General features: G+C 33.7%; 4 protein-coding genes across 4 annotated transcripts; 3 read left to right on the forward strand and 1 right to left on the reverse strand.

Annotated features, from left to right (window-relative positions):
• The first annotated feature begins 1,033 nt into the window (after nucleotides 1-1,033).
• On the forward strand, nucleotides 1,034-6,732 carry LOC114195230 (T-complex protein 1 subunit eta). Its single transcript, XM_028085627.1, has 14 exons — nucleotides 1,034-1,177; nucleotides 1,262-1,522; nucleotides 1,721-1,846; nucleotides 2,186-2,389; nucleotides 3,568-3,737; nucleotides 3,827-3,962; nucleotides 4,281-4,397; nucleotides 4,483-4,602; nucleotides 4,699-4,797; nucleotides 4,882-4,971; nucleotides 5,301-5,388; nucleotides 5,497-5,585; nucleotides 5,674-5,748; nucleotides 6,213-6,732. Exons 1-14 carry the CDS (start codon nucleotides 1,163-1,165, stop codon nucleotides 6,303-6,305), a joined length of 1,683 nt encoding a protein of 560 aa, XP_027941428.1. The 5' UTR covers nucleotides 1,034-1,162; the 3' UTR covers nucleotides 6,306-6,732.
• Nucleotides 6,733-7,668: 936 nt separating this feature from the next.
• LOC114195412 (very-long-chain enoyl-CoA reductase) lies at nucleotides 7,669-11,145 on the reverse strand. Its single transcript, XM_028085876.1, has 6 exons — nucleotides 11,100-11,145; nucleotides 10,830-10,889; nucleotides 10,340-10,461; nucleotides 10,079-10,118; nucleotides 8,132-8,883; nucleotides 7,669-7,960 (listed from the first exon to the last, which is right to left on the reverse strand). Exons 3-6 carry the CDS (start codon nucleotides 10,406-10,408, stop codon nucleotides 7,892-7,894), a joined length of 930 nt encoding a protein of 309 aa, XP_027941677.1. The 5' UTR covers nucleotides 10,409-10,461; nucleotides 10,830-10,889; nucleotides 11,100-11,145; the 3' UTR covers nucleotides 7,669-7,891.
• Nucleotides 11,146-13,807: 2,662 nt separating this feature from the next.
• On the forward strand, nucleotides 13,808-15,930 carry LOC114195569 (UDP-glycosyltransferase 92A1-like). The gene is made up of 2 exons (XM_028086087.1): nucleotides 13,808-14,784; nucleotides 15,027-15,930. The coding sequence occupies exons 1-2, from the start codon at nucleotides 14,027-14,029 to the stop codon at nucleotides 15,751-15,753; spliced, it is 1,485 nt and encodes a 494-aa protein (XP_027941888.1). The 5' UTR covers nucleotides 13,808-14,026; the 3' UTR covers nucleotides 15,754-15,930.
• Nucleotides 15,931-19,160: 3,230 nt separating this feature from the next.
• LOC114194197 (UDP-glycosyltransferase 92A1-like) lies at nucleotides 19,161-21,170 on the forward strand. The gene has a single exon (XM_028084304.1). The coding sequence runs from the start codon at nucleotides 19,492-19,494 to the stop codon at nucleotides 20,962-20,964; it is 1,473 nt and encodes a 490-aa protein (XP_027940105.1). The 5' UTR covers nucleotides 19,161-19,491; the 3' UTR covers nucleotides 20,965-21,170.
• The last annotated feature ends 173 nt before the right edge of the window (nucleotides 21,171-21,343 follow it).

Raw genomic sequence — 21,343 nt, forward strand, 5'->3', positions numbered from 1 at the left:
GTTAAGTTTATTTGACATTTTAAACGCATTTTATGATAATAGTTGAGTTAACATTGAAGCGAAAATGTATCAAATTGTGTAAATAATTCAAATATTATCATAAAATACGCTAAAAATGTCAGATAAATTTAACAAAATTTGGTTAAAATAACTAAATTCACGTATTTTTAAAGATAAATGACTTAATTAGTCAAAAATTTTAAAAATAGACTAATTCTAAATTTTACTGAATCTTGAGAAAAAAAATATATTTAACCCTCAAACATAATATTGAAAAAGACCGTATTTGGTACGCGGATTAGATGTAAATATTTGCCTACGAAAAATATAAGACCGAATAAATGTATTATGATGTTACTACAGATGATTTAAGAAATGTCCAATGATAAAATATATTAATCACTTACACCAAATATACTCCATAATAATATTTTTTGGTTAATATATGATAATTGTAAGAAGAAGTTTGTTTTTTCTTCCCGCACCTTATCATTACTAACTGCACTCTCATTTAAACACCAAAAGGACTAAAATGCGCTCCATCTGTACTGCATCACGTTACTACTGCATCATCCTCGCTGCAGAGGTAGAAGAAGGGAGGGAAAATATTACGTAAAAAAAGAAGAAAAAAGAGAAAGCATCGTAGAAAAAAAATCTCATTCAAAAATCTCTTATTTGGAGACATATTTCAAAAAAAATGTAATAAAAAATCCACCATTACGTCACGTTTCAAAAAGTTGGTTTAAGAAATCTTATTCTGAGAATCGATTTCATACCTTCTGAAAATCCCATTTCAGAAATTTTATTGTTAGAATGATGTTCTTGAAATCCTAAAGAACTTGTTCTGGAAAATTTTTAGAACAATTAATCCGAAAGTTTAAAATATGATTTTAAAAATTAGAATGGTGTGCCAAGAAGAAATAACAGGGATTACTGGAAGAAAAACCTTGTCAAAATTAGTTGCTTTGTGTATATGGGCCTTGGCCCAAGTTATGATAAAATTTAATTTTGGCTTGGAAATAGGACCAAACCAACTCTAGAGAAAACTAACGTCGCTGTGTGTGAGAGAAAGAGTGTAGGAGCCAGAAACTGCTGCTTCTCGTCCCACTTCGAACTTGAAAACTTAAACCCTAGTTCTCTCTTTTTTTCTGCGTCTTCAACCATGTCAGCGATGCTGGTAGGTTCACTCTCTCGTTCTCTTTGTTATCTTTTTGCGTGTTTTCGTAACTTAACCTAAGTCTGGAAATGGTGGATCAAACAGCAACCTCAGATCATTCTGCTGAAGGAAGGCACGGACACTTCGCAAGGGAAGCCACAGCTGGTGAGTAACATCAATGCCTGCACCGCCGTCGCCGACGTCGTCCGCACCACCCTCGGCCCTCGCGGCATGGACAAGCTCATCCACGATGACAAGGGAGCTGTCACCATCTCCAACGATGGAGCTACCATCATGAAGCTCCTTGACATCGTCCACCCTGCCGCAAAAATCCTTGTCGACATCGCTAAGTCTCAGGATTCCGAGGTAAACTTGTAACGCTTCCCTTTCTATTCGATCTCTTGCAATGCCTTAGTTTTTTTTTTTTTTACGCTTCCGCAGTTAAGATCTTCTCGTTTTTCTTTTTGGCTCAATTCAGATGTTTGAAATTGTGGTATTGGAATTGCTTGTTTGCAAGTAAATGATGTATTGTTATTCTAATGTTCTTTTTGTGAATGTGAAAAGGTTGGCGATGGAACCACCACTGTCGTCTTGCTTGCAGCTGAGTTTTTAAGGGAGGCCAAGCCTTTCATTGAAGATGGTGTTCACTCTCAAAATTTGATACGGAGCTACAGGACTGCAAGTACCTTGGTACAGATCTCACTGTCGAATGTGATTTTTTTTTTTTAATGTTTGAATAAATTTATCTCTTTATAGAAGAAATTAAGAAAGTAAAACGAATTGAGCTTTTGTTATAAGTTAAATTGATTAAATACTTAGCCTTTGTAAAAGTTCTCTAGTTAAGCTCGTGAGAGATGTTTGGTTCCTTCCTTCCTTTCTGTTTTTACTTCTCTAACAAGTGTTTGTGGAAAAATTTATCTAAACAGGGCCTCAGTTTTTGTTTGAATTTTGTCTTAATGTTGAATACTAGAAGTGGAAGTATCTCACGGATTTGGTCACATTGTATGTCTTTTTTAATCATTGATACAGGCCATTGAAAAGATTAAAGAACTGGCTGTTAGCATTGAGGGGAAAAGTCTGGAAGAAAAGAAAAGCCTGCTTGCAAAGTGTGCTTCTACCACACTTTCTTCAAAACTTATAGGTGGAGAGAAAGAATTCTTTGCATCCATGGTTGTGGATGCTGTAATTGCAATTGGGAACGAGGACAGGTTGAACATGATTGGAATAAAGAAGGTACATGCTGTCTCTTTTACATTGGTGACCGTGTGATGTGTTTCTTAAATCCAAGAAAGTTTTATGGCAAACAAAAATGCTAAAAATGGGGGCCTAAAGACGCTCTTAAACAAAAGGTACTGTAATAAAAAAGAAAACTGACAATGCTAATGGAAATAGTATGGGCATCCTTTCACTTTTTGTATCTGCGTGCGTGTCTCTGTAGTTCTAGTTAGTGTTTGAGGTTGCTGTTTTCCCTAAGCCTGGATTTTAGGATTTTTGCGTTAGGTTATCCAAACAATAGTCATTCGAACACATGCAAGCAAGTTACATTAAGATCTTGCTATAAAGTCATATATTCACAGTCTCCATTTGTTCATAGGTTAATAATTAATTTTCTATTGTTGATTGAATCATGCAGAGAATTTTTAAATGCATTTATCCTGCCTGATTTACATTTTTTTTTTGTTTTTCCTTAGAAGATGTACTTATATTTCACGGTTATTGTTATTACTATGTCTTCCCTCTACTGTCAACTTAAGTATTAGTGAATCTTCTTGGCCTTTAAAAGGGATTGTTCTTTGCTTCCTTCTATTCTATCAACATTATCACGTATGGATTTTTTTTTTGTTTCAACCTATTTTGTCACCTAAAAATATCAAGAAAACATTTGTTATTTCTTTTCAATCTTGTTTCCCTTCAGATTGACATCAGTGCTCATTAACTGTTATGTTGATAATTGTAAAATTAAGTCAATTTCTTTTCATTAATAGATGAATTGTTAATTTTACCTTGTCTTTTCCTTAGGAAGATTATTAGTTTCCTTAATTGTTGTGCAATACTCTGTAAAGAAAATTATTATGGAATGAGTATTAAGAGTAAAGCAGTATCATAAGCCTTTTATATATTCCACTCTTGTTCAGATATGCTAGAGCAAATATATGTTTTATTTGTTTTCCATGTTCTGTAGTATTGATTTTGGAGTTTTAAATGTGTGCATTTGTATTTCATAACTGAAATAATTTTAATACAAAGTAGAATGAATCAATTAATTAGAGTGGTTAGCGATGAAAATCAGGGAGTTTTACTGTCATACCGAATTTAGTTTGTCATAAATATTTAATTCCACGTAAGTCAACTTTGTTATGTACAAACTTATATTTAAAGCCAATGGTTGAGACTCGGGTTTTCTTCTACAGGTTCCTGGTGGTACCATGCGGGACTCATTTCTAGTAAATGGTGTTGCCTTCAAAAAGACGTTTTCATATGCTGGGTTTGAGCAACAACCCAAGAAGTTTCTCAATCCAAAAATTCTATTATTAAACGTAGAGTTGGAGCTAAAGTCTGAGAAAGAAAATGCTGAAATAAGGTGTTTAATTTTAAAATTCGGTTTTTCACAATGCCGACCTGAGATCTTAGGAAGGATTAAATGAGACTATTTTTTATTGTTCTCTACAGGTTGTCTGATCCTTCGCAATATCAGTCTATAGTTGATGCAGAATGGAATATTATCTATGACAAGCTAGATAAATGTGTCAGCAGTGGTGCCAAAGTTGTTCTTTCACGATTGGCCATTGGTGATCTAGCTACCCAGGTTTTAATTTTTCTCTTAATTCAATTTTTCTTACCTATGATTTCTCTAAACTCCGTGGAATAATAAACTTTTCTATTGAATAATGTGCAATGTGTAGTGTGCTACCTCTTGCCAGGATAGTTTCCTGATACATTTCATACATTGTCTCTTGTGTAGGAATGCACTTTTGTTTATGCTTTGATTTTATATTCTTGTTAACGTGTTTTGTTTCTCAAATTGTTTGTAATTATGGTTTATAATTATTTCTTTCTGTGTTTGGTAAAGCCTTTCAGGGATATCACATTCAGTTCTTTTTAAAATAATTTGTTCTTGAAACAGTATTTTGCAGATAGAGACATTTTCTGTGCTGGTCGTGTAACTGAAGAAGATCTAAAAAGGGTTGCTGCAGCAACTGGTGGAACCGTACAAACATCTGTTAATAACATTATTGATGAGGTTACACATTATTTGTATGACTCTTGATTTGATCTTTCTGTAATTTCATTTATTACTGCTGAACTTGTGCTTTATTTGCTTGAAGATCCTTGGAACTTGCGAGGTTTTTGAGGAAAGGCAGGTTGGAAATGAGAGGTTCAATATTTTCAATGGATGCCCATCTGGCCAAACAGCCACCATAGTTCTTCGTGGTGGAGCAGATCAGGTCTGTTACATGTGTGATAACTGTTTATGAAACTCGATGAACTCATTCTACTCTCAGGATTTTATTTGATATTTGATTTTACCTATTTTCCTGCAGTTCATAGAGGAAGCAGAGCGAAGTTTGCATGATGCAATCATGATCGTGAGGAGGGCTTTGAAGAATTCAACTGTGGTTGCTGGGGGAGGTGCTATAGATGTATGTGTCTTAAATTTGTCGGTAGATACCACTGGATTATATTAGTCAACATATTTACATTCAAAATGTTCTTCTCATTGCTAGATGGAGATAAGCCGGTACCTGAGGCAGCATGCACGAACTATAGCTGGAAAGTCTCAGCTTTTCATCAACTCCTATGCAAAAGCACTTGAGGTAAATGTTTTTGTAATTTGAGCCAAATCCATAGTTGTCTTTTTGTGTTTACTATTATTCTATAACTTATTTAATAACGCATGGCAACTCTTGTTGACACATTTTGTTTGGTGACAATATGATATACTTCAAGAATTTCTCAGCTGTGTTTAGATCTCCTCCAACCCCCCTAATTATGAGTTAATACGTTTAAAAAATGTCTGGTAGTTTTTTACCCTTGTATAAGAAAGCATCCCAGTTGTGGAAGGGTATCAGATCATGTTCTTACATTCAAAGTGTATGGTTACTTCGATTGTTTTTTAATGCAGAAAGTTGCGTTATTATTGCAGGTTATACCTAGACAACTATGCGACAATGCTGGATTTGATGCAACTGACGTGCTGAATAAACTAAGGCAGAAACACGCACTTCCTTCTGGTTGGTTTGCCATCTTTTTGTGTGAATGAAGCATGCTGGTTTACATATATGTATTGTACAATTACTTGCGTGCGTGCTGGCATATACTTATTTCAACGCTTGTTCCAGGTGAGGGGGCACCATATGGGGTGGACATAGCCACTGGTGGCATTGCTGACTCTTTCGCTAACTTTGTCTGGGAGCCTGCAATTGTGAAGGTAATTGTCTGCATTGATTTAAATACTTTGATAAGCTGATTCTGATGTTTTATGTGTGCGGTGTTTAAGCTGGTTAATCAATTTGCAGATCAATGCTATAAATGCTGCAACAGAGGCTGCATGCCTAATCTTAAGTGTGGATGAAACAATTAAAAACCCCAAGGTAAAGTCTATTTGTGTCATTGTATGAGCTGAGTATTTTTGCTTATGTTCTTAACTTATTTGAACGACTTATTGATCTTACTATTATCAGTACTATATGTACATTCTAATTTCACTCTCAAATCGGTCTAGGATTTTGTACTTTGAAAGGGTAACGGTTCTTAATAATTTTCTGCACATAAAGAGTTCCCTGTACAAATCCTCTGCACATTAAGAATTCTGCACGTACAGTGAGAAAGCTTGTGAACAGTTTTGATTGATACTGTTACAATTAATTGTTCTACTGGGATGGGATCTCATATTGTGACTTTTTGGAATTTGATATTAATTTGCAGAATTATATCGCCATGTCTACTTACTCTACCTTTTTTTTTATGTAACTAGGTTTTATTTTTTATTTTTGCTTGTTTTATTCTGGCTACTGTCGTGCAGCTGATTTTGATTTTATCTATTTAACATGTGTAGTCTGAGAGTGCACAAGGAGACGCAGCTGCTAGTGCCATGGGCAGAGGTCGTGGAGGCGCATTCCGTGGACGTGGACGAGGGATGCGAAGATGATTGAGTGTGTGGTGCATTGTGTCTAATTTACGGATTAGGAATGCTTGTTTCTGCTAGAAGCATGCCGATTTTTGAACCTACAAGCCATGAAATGAAAATGTAATGGAGATCCTGGTAACATCATTTGATCAAACTAGGATTTTCAAGTAGCAATGTTTGAGCAGTAGTCTTTCTGACAATCATTTTATACTTTGGGAGGGGTGGGTAATTATTGTATGGCAGATGATGGGACTTGAGCTTCGTGTGAAATTTTGCATTTTGTTCTACAATTTTTAACAGTTTATTATTTTGTACGCGTATAAACACGTGATTTCAGTTTTCTATGAAAGCCACCAGTGTGGATGTGGTAGTCGGTAAAGGATGCAAATTCAATCGCAGGCAAATCTTGTATTTGCAACAGCTAATGTTGTTATAATTGTTAGGTCAATTGTATTATGAATATGTACAAACGGCAAATTAATGTCAAATTATAATAAATTGTTAGCTAGACTAGAGTTAAACCATCGAGTTTTTAATAAATGCTACTAAATCTTCATAATCTGATGATTGACACGATGTCTTGATCCCATCAGCCATTTGAATTGGGCATTAGGTTGGTCCTTGAAATTATAGGTATTAGTTTAATTCTAAAATTTGATAATTTTGGACATTTGAACAAGTTTCGCCATTGCTGAGATAAACGAAAAAAAATCAAAAGCTAAAATTATCTGACCTCGCAAAACCTGTAATAAACTTTCAAAACTTTATGTTCGATTTTTGTATAAATTAATTTTAATTTATGGGAAATTTAATTTAATATTTTTCTCTGTAAAAAAAATTATAAAGAAACTCGTCCAAAATCAACTACCGACCTTTTAGTATTAATACCACCAATGAATTTGATCTGACATTATATGATCCATTAACATAACCCTTGAAGACAATTATTATTTTAGTTCATTTAGTCTCCCGTATTAGGAACCGAAGTGACTGATACGCAACGGATTAGATTGACTTGTAAAAGCAGGGATTCAAATGGTTATCATTAATTTAAAAATCAAATTGATGTACCATAAACATTAGAGACTAAAATTATCGATGACTACTAATGTCAAACATAATTTATGAAGAAAGTGTAGTATTAACACATTTCCTTCAAGCCATACACCTTATAAGTATTTTATTTTTCTTTTTATATTGTTTGAAATGAGAGAAATCTTGCAATTACATGAACATCAGTGTGAAGGAAGATTAATAGTTGTGATTTATGAAGCCTGGCCATTGCTACGTCTATAAGCCAGAAAAAAGATCTTTCATTTTCTAAAATGATTAATTTGGAAACAGTAAAATAGGCAACAAATATTAAACAGCAAAATCAATACGGTTATCACAAGATGAAGACGTTGATGAAACAGGGATCTCAGTACTACAATCCTGAAATGATTACAAATATTCTGCAAAAAACACTGATTCAACAATTTAGCAATCAACTTCATAGTCAAAAGCATTGCAAGACAAATCCATATCTAATAAAAAGAGATAACGAAAATTCCATTATGCTACAATTATAAATCTCAATCCGTGAGCAGAGATGAGTGCTACGTCTTCTACAGGAATGGGGGCAATATTATCCATCGACGAGGATACCTAGGTCTCCCATCCTTTCCATCAAATAACTGCATGTTCAACCAAAAACATGATTAACACGTTGAATCCACATGTTTAACATGGCAGGAGAAGAAATATCATGTGTATTTATACTTTACAAGAAAATTTTCTGGTGGAATGTATATATTTTTCTGCAGACCATATCGATGAACTGAAATATAAAAGTTAAGGAGACATACCTTCTTCAAACGCCTATGCTTGGCAAAAGCCCAGTTGGTCATGATGAAAGTAGCAACCAAAAGGAAAATATAACCGGCGACAGTTTGCGTTGCGATGTTGAAGCCCAGCCACTGATAGATCTCGGTTGTGTAATTTGCACAGGTAACAATATTGAAGAGAAAGCCTTTTGGGATTTGGTATCCACCTTCACCACCAGGACTGCGGAGATTCTTCAGTATAATATGACAATAGAAGTTTGAAATTTGACACAGTATGCCAAACCCAAACCCAATCTTTATTTGAAGGTCGCTCACAGGAGTGTACAGAGGGTGGTTCACGTAATAAGCAATGTATGATCCAAAACTCCAGTAATAAGCACAGTTACGGAACACATTGGAAAGAGGTGAAGTTGCATGGCTGAACCGATGCACGAAAAACGTTTCCAGAATTCTTTTGGCGTAATGGAAACACCAGTAGTACAAGGCGTATGTCTGCACAGGGTGGATCACACGTTCACCTTTGTAACCAAAATATTTGTAAACAGGGAAGTAATAGAACACTGGATAGAGAAGCAATGGTCCCAAATACTCGCAGAAAAATAGTGTTCGATAAGAAACTTGAGGGCCCAAGTCCTTGAATACAACAGTTAAGGTTTCTGAGTTTCCACTGGTATATTCTTTCAGACTCTTCTTGTAATTAAGGACAACAGGCCTTTCCTTTGATCCGGGTTGGACAGGGAGTGTCAAACGCTGCCTTGATGGGTGCTTCTTGGCTGTAAGTGAAAACATTCAAATCATGTTAATCCAATGCTACCTAGAGACATAGTTAACTTACAGATAAACATTATTTTTGGTAAGAAGTGAACTTTAAACTTAACTCAACCCCACAAAATTGACTTGTAAGACAAGGTTTGCATTCACATATATACTCTAAATTGACCTTATCTCTAGTCGATGTGAGACTCCCAACAATTTTATTCCAAGAGAGGTACTAAGGTGGGAAAACAAAGCCATACAATAATAGCAAGAGTTATATGCAGGGTTGAACTATTGTCATCATCATTAATAATAATTCATTTGATTTCACATGCAATGAGACATGGGTTATATTTCATAAGCTGAGGAACTTCTGAATATTTCAACTTGAACAACCTAGAATAGGTTTAACTAAGAAGCTACTGAAAAAGACTTGCAGATCTAATAATCTAATAAAAGATACTATTGACCTGTTAGGGAAAACATCTCTGTAAAACTTCCACAAGAGAGAACAAAATGAAATGAGTTTCTTCATAAGTTAAAATTAACTTATGTGTAAAATCATTAGTAAAAGTGTATTCTATTTTTAACTCGTGCATCAGTTTATGAGGAAATTCATTTCATTTCTTTCTTATTTTTGTTTGTTAGAAGTATTTTTGACAAAGTTTACCCAAAAACATGCCTCAATGCTCAATGCTACCAGGTTATCACGCTACTTTATTTTATGCCATGTTTGAAACCATCAGAACCCATCTAATCATTACAATGAAGAAAGATCTTAATTTATGCGGTCCACATCTTTCATAAAGGCAAAAGTATTCACACCAATACACATTCAATTTATTAATACTTTTTAATACAAATTTACCTGATATGGCTAAGATACAGATGAAAACCTCAGGATTCAGTTTAAGTTCAAACAGACACAGATCTTATTATTTATTAGGCTTCTTCAGTGTCAACAATAACTAAGTAGTAAGAATGACAAACATCAATTGCACATCAAAGCCTGTTATCAATTACCATCACATGATGCAATAAGTTAAATCCATCACCAAAATAACTGAAAGAACATCACAATACTATTACCTTGAGAAAGTAATTTATACATCTAAGCCCAGACTAACTCGATTCTAGTCATTTTACATCTAAAGTATTACCTTACAAAAGTAATTTATACGTAAAAACAGTTGTAAGAACAAGCTCACTTACTTTGCTTATGAATTGCCTCCTGCAGATCTGCTACAGTAGCCTACACAAAGAAATAAAAGGATAAACCATACATAGTAAATTATTACTCTTAAAAAACAAAGTCCCCGTTGGCCAATCGAAAATATAGTCAAAATGGGGGAAATTTATACTGACAAAAACCTAATTCCTCGTAATCAATCAGCGATATCAAACTACCGTGACAACAAAAAAGTAAACAAAATGTATAAAAAGTAAGAAATTTAGAGAGAAAAAGAGACATACAGAATCGCTGAGGTGAACACCACCTTTAACCACTTCTCTTCCACTGCGAGAGACCACAGTGACCTTCATCTTTGCGAAGGGATAAAGGGTTTTTATATGCAAGATCCAACAGCACTATGTGTCTGAAACCAAAAAACAAATGAAGATTCACATCAGCAGCCACAAACAGAATGCAAAGAGTGTGATTTTGTTTCTTCGAAGCTATAAAATTTACAATCACGTTAATATAGAAGAAACCCCCCATTTAATTTGCATCAATTATGACGGAAGTTCCAAGCTTTTTAGAATATGTAATCGTTCGTAAAAAAAAAAAAAAAAAAAAACAAAAGACCCGAAATTTCAGGAAAGAAACCTATGATTCGATTACTACAAAGAATGTGAGTCACCGAAAAATTAGGAAAAAATGAACAACAAGAACTAGTTGCTAAGATTTGAATGACCCAATTGGAGGAAAATAAGAAAAGAGCAATGAGGAAGAAAGGGGAATCACCTGAATTGGAAAGAGATAGAGAAGGAGAAGATGTGTGTGTTGGACAGTTGTATGTAGTTACTGACAAACACAAAGGAAATATTAGCTTACAAAAATTGAATTTGTATATAATATATCATATATAGAAAAAGATTATGGATGGAAGATGATGAATTAATGTGAAGTGTGGTGAGTAGTAGATGAAGGCATGCAAATCCATATTCAAACATTAATGTGATGCAGTTGGGGTTGGACAGCTAACCATTTTAGGGTTCATAATCTAAAACTCACCAAAAACTTCTAATTGGGTTGTGTTCTTGAGATTGACAGTGAAATTTTTTATTTTGAGAGATTGAAGTATGAAAAAGTAAATTTGTATTTGCAAATAATTTTTTTTTCTTTTAAAAGAATTACTTTTTGTTTGAATGGTATAAAAGAGTGTAAATATTTTCTATGTCATGGCACATTCCAATCATTTTTCCCAATTTGTCAAAGTTTGATGTGTTTCACCTTATTATCTTTAATTTTCTTATAACATAAGTAATGTCTAGACAAAGACATGAAAAAGATAAATATCATATGCTTATTTAGATTAAAAATTGGTAGTTATTAAATTCTTAAATTAATATTTTTTTCATTTAAAAATATTGAAGAAAAGCAAAGAAAAAAGTACATATATAGTTGGATGGTAGTGCATTTACTAACTAACTACTACCTACTTTCTGCTTACCTGTGGAGACTTCATTGTAGTTCTGCCTAACAAAACCAATTTATTTTGTGCATTTTGTTTACCTATAAACCTCTTTTAAGTAATGCTATGTTATGTTCAACTAAACTTTTTATTATTCAATATTATGGAGTTGAAGGTATGATTCAGAATTGATTTAAGAAAATATTAGATTCATTTTTATTCTTAGTTTTAAAAAAATTTAAAAACCAAATTGATATTAATTGAGAAATAAAAAACCCAAAAAATTAATTTAACCTAAAAATAAATTATGAACATGGTTTCTAAGTGACAACATTACAATCTCACATGAATTTTTTTCTTTTTGCACCTCCATATTTCTGCCGGCACCTTTACAAACAAGGTCAAAAGTCATTTTTGTCCTTACATTGTTCTTCGTTTTCTATGTGCACCCCCTCATCACCATTTTCGTAAACTTGAATGTGTTTTAAGATTTGAAATACAAATTTTATGCAGCAATTATTATATAATTTAAAATTATGTTGCAGTAATAATAAAGACAATTATTTTGCAGAATAAAGTATCCTTCAACAAGATAAGACACACACCAGCACCCGTCGACACTTTTATCTAACATAACATTTCTAAATTAGAAAATTACAATAATTTAATGTGCCGACGTCTAGAATTATTAAAACATGTGCGTAATTTAATATGTTTTAAGTCATTGTAAAATTAAGATCGGTTTATGTAAAATGAATAGATAAGTTTTTATTAATTAAAGTACTTAAATTTCTTTTACATATTAGACGAGATTTAGATTGATATTTGAATTATTTAGATATATTATAACTTATTCAGAACTTCTTTTAACATATAAAATAATTAAAATAATTAAAATAATTAAATTAAAAGGATTAAATTCGTTATTTTTAAAATTTAAAAACTAAAATTTATTAAAATTTAGTATATAGAAAAATTTCAATTATGTTTTCAAATTTGCAAACATATTTAACTCTTATTTTTATTTATATTTTAGTCTGCATATCAAAAACACTCATATTTCTGTTGAAATATATCAAAAAAAATCGACATTTATGCTATTTTATAATATTAATATATATATATATATATAATTAAAATCTTTTTTTAAATAATACAAGTAGATTCCTTTTATTTGTTTTAATTAAATTTCATTCTTTTAAAAATGTTGAATATGGATACGAAGAAAATGTTAAATTATCAATTTGTCATTTAACTCTCCAAAGTTTTTACTTAATTTTGTGAACTTGTTAAAGTTTTTCAATTTGTTGAACATTGAAAACTTTATGATAAGATTTTTTTTTTTAAAAAGGCAACTGACCTACAGTTTCATGAACATGTACTCATATAGGACAAACCAAACTTTTCAATCCGAGTTAAAATTGCAAGATAGACTAGACTACATTGTCACTCCTATTTTTAATTATATTTGCTTAATTAACTTCAAAACGTTTTAAGTAACATGTGATATGATTTTGCAAGGAATTTTACTATTAATATCTAAATATAGTATATATGTAATATATAATAAATTCAGTCATAAAATTATTTATATACTATTCATTACAATTTTGCTGGTAACATATGTTACCGAATAACAATACATATTAAAAAACATTGTACTACTTTTGAAAATAAAAAAAACTCAAAAAGAAAAGGATTATAATACTTTGATAAAAATTTCTTAACAAAAGTTTATTTTTAATATACACCACAAAAATTTCTTTTATTTTTAAGTTACATAAAACATTTTTTTCGTCCGTTAAAATCTTGTCACGTATACTTAATTTAATTTGTCGATAAAACTTCACGTATACTTTGTTTGTCCATAACACTTTATCGAAAGATAATTTTCCAAAAGAAAGAGCATTGAAGTATAATAATATTACTGTTGAAAAACATCAATTCTCTAGACAAATGGTACATTTGATGGAAATGAACATGTGCTATAGTGCACTTTATCACCCTCGCATGTGATCCATATTTTACTTGTATAATTATATTATATTATTTTTACTCCATAAGCAATTTTGTAAGAGTATTACTAAATTATTATGTAAGGTTGCAAATAATTGAAAAACATCGTTTTTAATGATATTATATATAACCTTTGTCAAATAATAAATGAAGGATAGTATTATTTTAACATCCAAAAGAATTTTACACACATTTTATATTTATTATTTTATTTTTTAACTTTTTCATTTTTACAAATATAAAATTTATTTTTTTCTAAAAACCAAAACATTTTCCATATGTAAACCCTAACGACTGTCACAACTTCGTAAGAGTACACGTGTTGTCTTCTTCAAGTGTGACATCCCGTGACACCCAAAAGTTGCTGTTTTGATTTAACATGCATTGGCTGGTTTTATATCTTTCTGTCCCAACACAATCTGCAACTTCATCTTCTCCTTTATAAGCTCTGCAACTCTTTTTCTATCACCAACAACATTTTTTCTTTTTTTTTCACCTTCATCTCGCTCCAATGGCAGAAGAAGCAAAGAACAAGAAGAAACACATCGTGATGGTACCAATCATGGCACAAGGACACATCATCCCGTTCCTCGCACTAGCAAGAAAAATCCAACACACAGCAGCAACAACCTTCACCATCACCATAGCTTCCACCCCTCTCAACATTCAACACCTAAAATCTGCACTTTCTTCTACCTCTCCTAATCAAATTCGCCTAGCTGAATTACCCTTCAACTCTGCGCAACACGGTTTGCCACCGAACACAGAGAACACCGAGAAGCTTCATTTCCCTCAACTGGTAAAGTTCTGTCACGCAACACTCTCGCTCGAGGCTCCTCTTCGCTCCTTGATATCACGCATAACAGAAGAAGAGGGTCACCCTCCACTCTGCATCATATCTGACTTGTTCCTTGGCTGGGTTAACAAGGTCGCGAACAGTGTAAGTACTAGGAACCTCACCTTCACCACTTGCGGTGCTTATGGAACCTTGTCCTACATCTCTATCTGGTCTAACCTACCCCACAAGAAAACACACTCTGATGAGTTCTGGGTTCCGGGGTTCCCTCAGAACCACCGTTTCCACCGCACTCAATTGCATAGATATCTAAGAGAAGCTGACGGCACTGATGACTGGTCAAGATTCTTAATTCCACAGATTTCACACGCTATGAAGTCCGGTGGGTGGATTTGCAACACGGCTGAGGAGATAGAGCCTCTGGGGTTGCAGCTTTTGAGGAAGTATCTTCAGCTTCCTGTTTGGGCTGTGGGGCCATGTTGGGAATAGTCCAAGTGTGAGTCAAAGTCCCACATTGGATAGAAAAGACAAAGTTAAACACTATATAAGAATAAAGACCCATAACAACATTGCCTTAAGGTTTTGGTGTAAAAGTGGTGTCTAAGGTCTTATATGTGTAAGACTAATGTCATATAACCATATAGAACCACAATCTCTCAATGACCATAACTATGCCATGACAATGACTAATGAAAAAATATATATAACCTATCAGGCCACTCCTTCCACCTCCTGCACTCAGAGGCTCAAAACATCGCTCAGGAAAGGAATCTAGTGTGACTCTTGAAGCATGCATGGAGTGGCTGGATTTGAAGGATGAAAATTCTGTTGTGTATGTTTCTTTTGGATCGCAGAACACGATCAGTGCCTCCCAAATGATGGCGTTGGCTGAAGGGTTGGAAAAGAGTGAGAGATCGTTTGTTTGGGTTATAAGGCCACCCGTTGGTTTTGACATTGATGGAGAGTTCAGGGAAGAATGGTTGCCAAAAGGGTTTGAAGAGAAAATGAGAGATACCAAGAAAGGTTTGTTGGTGCAGAAATGGGGACCCCAATTGGAGATTCTGTCACACAAATCCACAGGAGTGTTTGTGAGCCATTGTGGATGGAACTCTGTGTTGGAGAGTCTTAGCAATGGGGTCCCAATGATTGGGTGGCCACTGGCTGCAGAACAAATGTACAATGTGAAGATGCTGGTGGAGGAAATGGGTGTGGCTGTGGAGCTCACTAGAACTGTGGAAACTACCATTTGTGGGGATGAAGTGAGGAAGGTGATAGACATGGTTACGGAGAAAGAAGGGAAAGGAAAGGAGATGAAGGAGAAGGCGAAGGAGATTGCATCTCATATGAGGAAGGCCGTAACAGAGAAAGGAGAAGAAAAAGGTTCATCTGTAAGAGCAATGGATGATCTTGTTATGACCATTCTATCACCCTACTCTCTGTGATTTTCTTCATTTAGAATCTGAATAATAAAGTTGGTTGTGTGATCATGTTTGTCATGATAATATTTTCCGTTATTTCTTAAACCTAAGAAGCAAACCTAGATACAAATACCTGTCTAAAAGCCTCCATGCTTAAATGTAATTAAAATGTAATTAATGTTGTAATAAATGTGAAGTAAAAGTCCCCACTAAATTACCTTGGATTCCTAATTATAGTTTTTGAGATGGACCTGTGATCAGGGTTTTCTTAATCATGGTCCAATTGCTTTTTAAATTTGATTACTAACTTATATTATTTTAATTTACTTTTAGTTTACTGATTTAGTTTTGACGCAGCCGTCCAATTGAAAGACCGTGTGTTCTGACAAAGGTTCCCACAATTATGTTATGACAACAAAATTTCACTAGAATGAATTGTAGAGATCGTACAACAAAATTTCACTAGAATGAATTGCAGAGATCGTTCGGTCATAAACTTTCTCAAATCATTTCAGAAAAGTTATCACATCAATAACTCAAAGAATCATCTGTCTGTTATAGACTCCCTTCAGTCGCTTATCCTTGAACCGATTGATTGAATGTCTGGCGGATATGTGCCATACGTACATAACCCTTAAGTTAAAAGTTATAATTAATACTCTTCCTAAAAAATAACACTTCAAAGCATTCGATTCGATAATGAAGTGACATAAATGTTATCTAATAATAGGAAGGGATTTTGAAATACAAGATTTTTGAAAAGAATTATGCTTTCTGCGATCGACACTTGTCACATAATAAAGTTGAGGAAAAATCCAAAAAGCGTGGTCCCTGTACAACGATCATGCTCACTCATAGACCACATATAAGGGATCATTACACTATACAGTCAAACACGTTAAAAAAAAGTTTTCAACTTTCAACTTATTCATGGTGGAAAGATTATAATTTATGGTGATAGAAAAATGTTTTCAACTTTTAACATGGTCATGACAGAAAGATTGCATTTTATGGTTATGCTCATGGGAAACGTTGTAACGAAACTCATTGGACATTATTATGGAACTTAAGATGAGAATGTAAATTCAGCTTATAAAATATGGAAGATACATGTCTGAATTTTTTTAAAAGAACATTAAGTTTTGTTTTTACCAAATTTATAAGAACTACACTTTTTATTTATTTACTCCTTTCATTGGTAGACTTATTGGAGAGATTGTTTTTATTGGATTTATGAAGTGCTACGTGGACATATAAATCAAATAGAGATTATAAAGATATAGATTTAGTGAGTCTTAAGTGACGAGTAATCGACATATAAAAAAATTGACATTATCTTTAATTTAAAATTTTAAGACCTTAATTTTGTAGATTTTTTCTTTATATTTATTTATCTCATTCATCTATATCCATATAAGAATTTAATGTCAGTTTTAATATAAAAATCTCATGTATTAAATTATTAGATGTTGTTTTGGATATAGGGGTTAACGTACTTAACTTAAATAATTTGTATAATTTTTAGGTCTTTACTACTCTCGATTTGGAGTTGTTATTGTTCGCCTGGTCTTCGAGTCCATCGACTAAAAAGAGGCTTTGATCCTTAAGTCAGTAAGAATTCGATGCTTAAGTCAATAAGAGTTTGGTGGGAGAATGTAATTAATGGTGTAATAAATGCGAGAGAAAAGTCAGAACAACCTTACATTTGACCTATTATATTTATAGTTTTCTATATGGGCCTTTGATTAGGATTGATCTAAGACCAAATTGCTTTAAAAATCTCATTATTGACCTGTTTATCCTTAATTACCATTTGACTTGTTTATCGTTCGGCTATGCTGGCTGCACATCATTGTTTAAGTCATAAAGTCATTTAACACATATTTATGACAAACCTTAACCTGACTTACTGTGAATCGTTTGACATCACTAAGGTTGTAGTTCATTCGTTAGCATTATTTCATATGATTAATGATTGGCTCCCTGACATTCGATGTTTCGTAGGCTTGAGGTTGCTCCTGGGCACCATTCGTTGACACATAATTTCATGATCTCCGGAGTGATCACTGCGTCCAGAGAAAGTTGTCCGTTGACACATAATTTCCTATTATCAACAATTGGAGCCTTGACGTTCGATGTATCGCGTGTGTGGTATCATCTGTAGGCAACCGTTCATTGACTTATAATTCTATGATTTCCGCAATGATTGCCATGTCCAAGGAGAATGATTGATGACACGAGTTGATCGGCACAGATACACCCATACGGTACATATGTATGGATTTTTCTTTTTATTTATTAGTCATCTAACTTATTTATAATTATATATATATATATATATATATATATATATATATATATATATATATATATATATATATAAAAGAAACTTGATGCCACTTATAATCCAAAATCTTAGTGTATTAGGATTATCTCCGGTGTGAGTCTCCTCCATACAATTTTTATTCTTCCTCCATCTTGAAAGTATTTTACCTACAAGACATGAGCTAACCTTTAAGCTATAATTTTCGACCATAAAATTTGTGAGTCTTATTTCTTATATATTATTTGTCTCACACTTATCTATTCAATAGGAAAGTCATCACTTCAATGTTTGATAATTATAGAAGAATCAAGAAAAAGAATCAAGGAAACAAGAAACAAAAAGTTGAGATAAAATGGAACAAGAGAAATAATTGAGAAAGAAATAAGAGAAAAAAGAAGTTAGGACAAAAAATTAAGAGTAAAAAGATAGAAGAAATTAGAAAAAGACAAATGAAAGAAAAAGAAAAGAGAAAAAAATAATACTAGAATTTTTTTTTTAATTGTATAAATAGTGTTGAATTAACCATTTAACATTAAATGAAAAGTTATAATTAATAGTAATGATGTAAGTTTATTTAGAATATAACACTAGCAACTAACAATTGTTGATAAAAAAATCAATATGTTTTCATATTTATGATATAGTGATACTTCAATTTGGATCAGGTATCTATATTTTATTATACTTTACCAATACTTAATAATGAATTATCTAATCTATAAAATAATAGTACTTTCATTATGACAATAATTTATAATTTTTCATGTTGATTTAATACACATAGTTTTAATTTGTATTTACACCTTAACAATTATGTTTTTATTATGTTTTTAAAAATTATTATACACTTTTCAATAAACATTTATAATGAATCGTATTATATTTAGAATAAATATATTACTGTATCGAATATGTATTATATCCTTACATCATTTATATTTTCTACGATCCACACTAGTCACAACTCAAGGCATTTAATTAAGAAACATAAGAAAAGTTATGAAGAAAAGTCCACTAAGCATATAACCTCTACAAATATCACATGCTCACACATGGACTAGACATAGACTAGAGAGAAAGGATCCTTACAACTGATTGAAGTACGTGTGTCTGATATGGAAACGGAATAATTGCATTTTTTAACTGTTATAGAACACCTTACATTAAAGAATAACAAAAAGAAGAACACTAAATTATGTTACTTTTTGTGTTCAAAAGACACTTCGTGATCACAATGCACAAATGAGGCTATACGTATTTATGAAAAGGCCCCACCGCACCGAAAAGGCACCATTGAACATTGCACTGCTTTACTTTCAAACGTGGATTGCAGAGATCCACACATTTTCCTTTTGCTTCTGTTCATCTTAAGCTTTAACTGTAGCTCATAGAAACATTTTGTATCAGAAACCAATAGCAGAAAGCTCTTAGCTCCAATGGCAGCAGAGACAGCAAAGAAGAATGGACACATCGTGATGATACCCTTCATGGCACATGGCCATATCATCCCATTTCTCCAACTAGCACGACAAATCCAACGCAAGACAACCTTAAACATCACTATAGCCAACACCCCCCTCAACATTCAATACCTTCGATCTGCACTTTCTTCCACTTCCCCTCATCAAATCCGTCTGGCTGAGTTAGAGTTCAACTCTACCCGCCATGGTTTGCCACCAAACGCAGAGAACACAGAAAAGCTTCCTCTCAGTCTCATTGGCAAATTGTTTAATTCATCACGCAGCCTTGAGGCTCCTCTACGCTCCCTCATAGCACAGATCACAGAAGAAGAGGGTTACCCTCCACTTTGCTTGATATCTGACGTGTTCCTTGGCTGGGTTAACAATGTTGCAACTAGCTTAGGTATCAGGAATCTAAGCTTCACCACTTGTGGTGCTTATGGAACTTTGGCCTACATCTCTATCTGGTCCAATCTTCCTCACAGGAAAACAGACTCCGACGAGTTCTGGGTTCCGGGGTTCCCTCAAAACTACCGCTTCCACCGCAGTCAACTGCATAAATTTCTAAGACAAGCTGATGGCACTGATGAATGGTCACGGTTCTTCATTTCACAGATTGCACTTTCTATGAATTCTGATGGATGGATTTGCAACACGGTTGAGGAGATAGAGCCTCTGGGCTTGCAGCTTCTGAGGAAGTATGTTCAACGTCCTGTTTGGACTGTGGGGCCTCTTCTACCCTCTGCCAAGGGTTCAAAACATCGTGCAGGAAAGGAATCTGGTATAGCCCTTGAAGCTTGCATGGAGTGGCTGGATTTGAAGGATGAGAGTTCTGTTGTCTATGTTTCTTTTGGATCACAGAACACAATCAGTGCCTCCCAAATGATGGCGTTGGCTGAAGGGTTGGAAATGAGTGGGAGATCGTTTGTTTGGGTTATAAGGCCACCTGTTGGTTTTGACATTGATGGAGAGTTCAGGGAAGAATGGTTGCCAAAAGGGTTTGAAGAGAGAATGAGAGATGCCAAGAAAGGTTTGTTGGTGCAGAAATGGGGACCCCAATTGGAGATTCTGTCACACAAATCCACAGGAGTGTTTCTGAGTCATTGTGGATGGAACTCTGTGTTGGAGAGTCTTAGCAATGGGGTGCCAATGATAGGGTGGTCACTGGCTGCAGAGCAAGCATATAATGTGAAGATGTTGGTGGAGGAAATGGGTGTGGCTGTAGAGCTCACTCGAACTGTGGAAACCACCATTACCGGAGAGGAGGTTCAGAAGGTGATAGATATAGTGATGGACCAAGAAGGGAAGGGAAAGGAGATGAAGGAGAAGGCAAATGAGATTGCAGCTCACATGAGAGATGCCACAACAGAGAAAGGGGAAGAAAAAGGATCTTCTGTAAGAGCAATGGATGATCTTGTTACAACCATTTTTTCACCCAAGCCTCTATGATTTTGTTACATTTGGAATTTGAATAACAATGAAGTTGATAATGGAAACACTCTTGTTAAACTGCTCAGTAACCTTCACCACTAAATTTTCAAAATGTCACTGGGAAGATCACAAGTTCATGCATTTCGATTGAAATGATGACTTCAAAACAATATAATATGATCTCCTCATATAAACTTTATAGAATATGATAATCATAAATCGTATTGACGAGTTCAATATACACTAACTCAACAACATTTTATATATGTACAAAAGCAAATGCGATCTCTGCAATATTTCGCGTATAACATCTTCAATATTGAATCTTTTAGGAACGGAATTTAATTATTAAAACCGCTATCCCTGTTTTCGTGTTTCACATTCAGAATTGCTATCT

This window comes from Vigna unguiculata, chromosome 8 (assembly GCF_004118075.2).
Source record: "Vigna unguiculata cultivar IT97K-499-35 chromosome 8, ASM411807v1, whole genome shotgun sequence".
Lineage (NCBI taxonomy): Eukaryota > Viridiplantae > Streptophyta > Magnoliopsida > Fabales > Fabaceae > Vigna > Vigna unguiculata.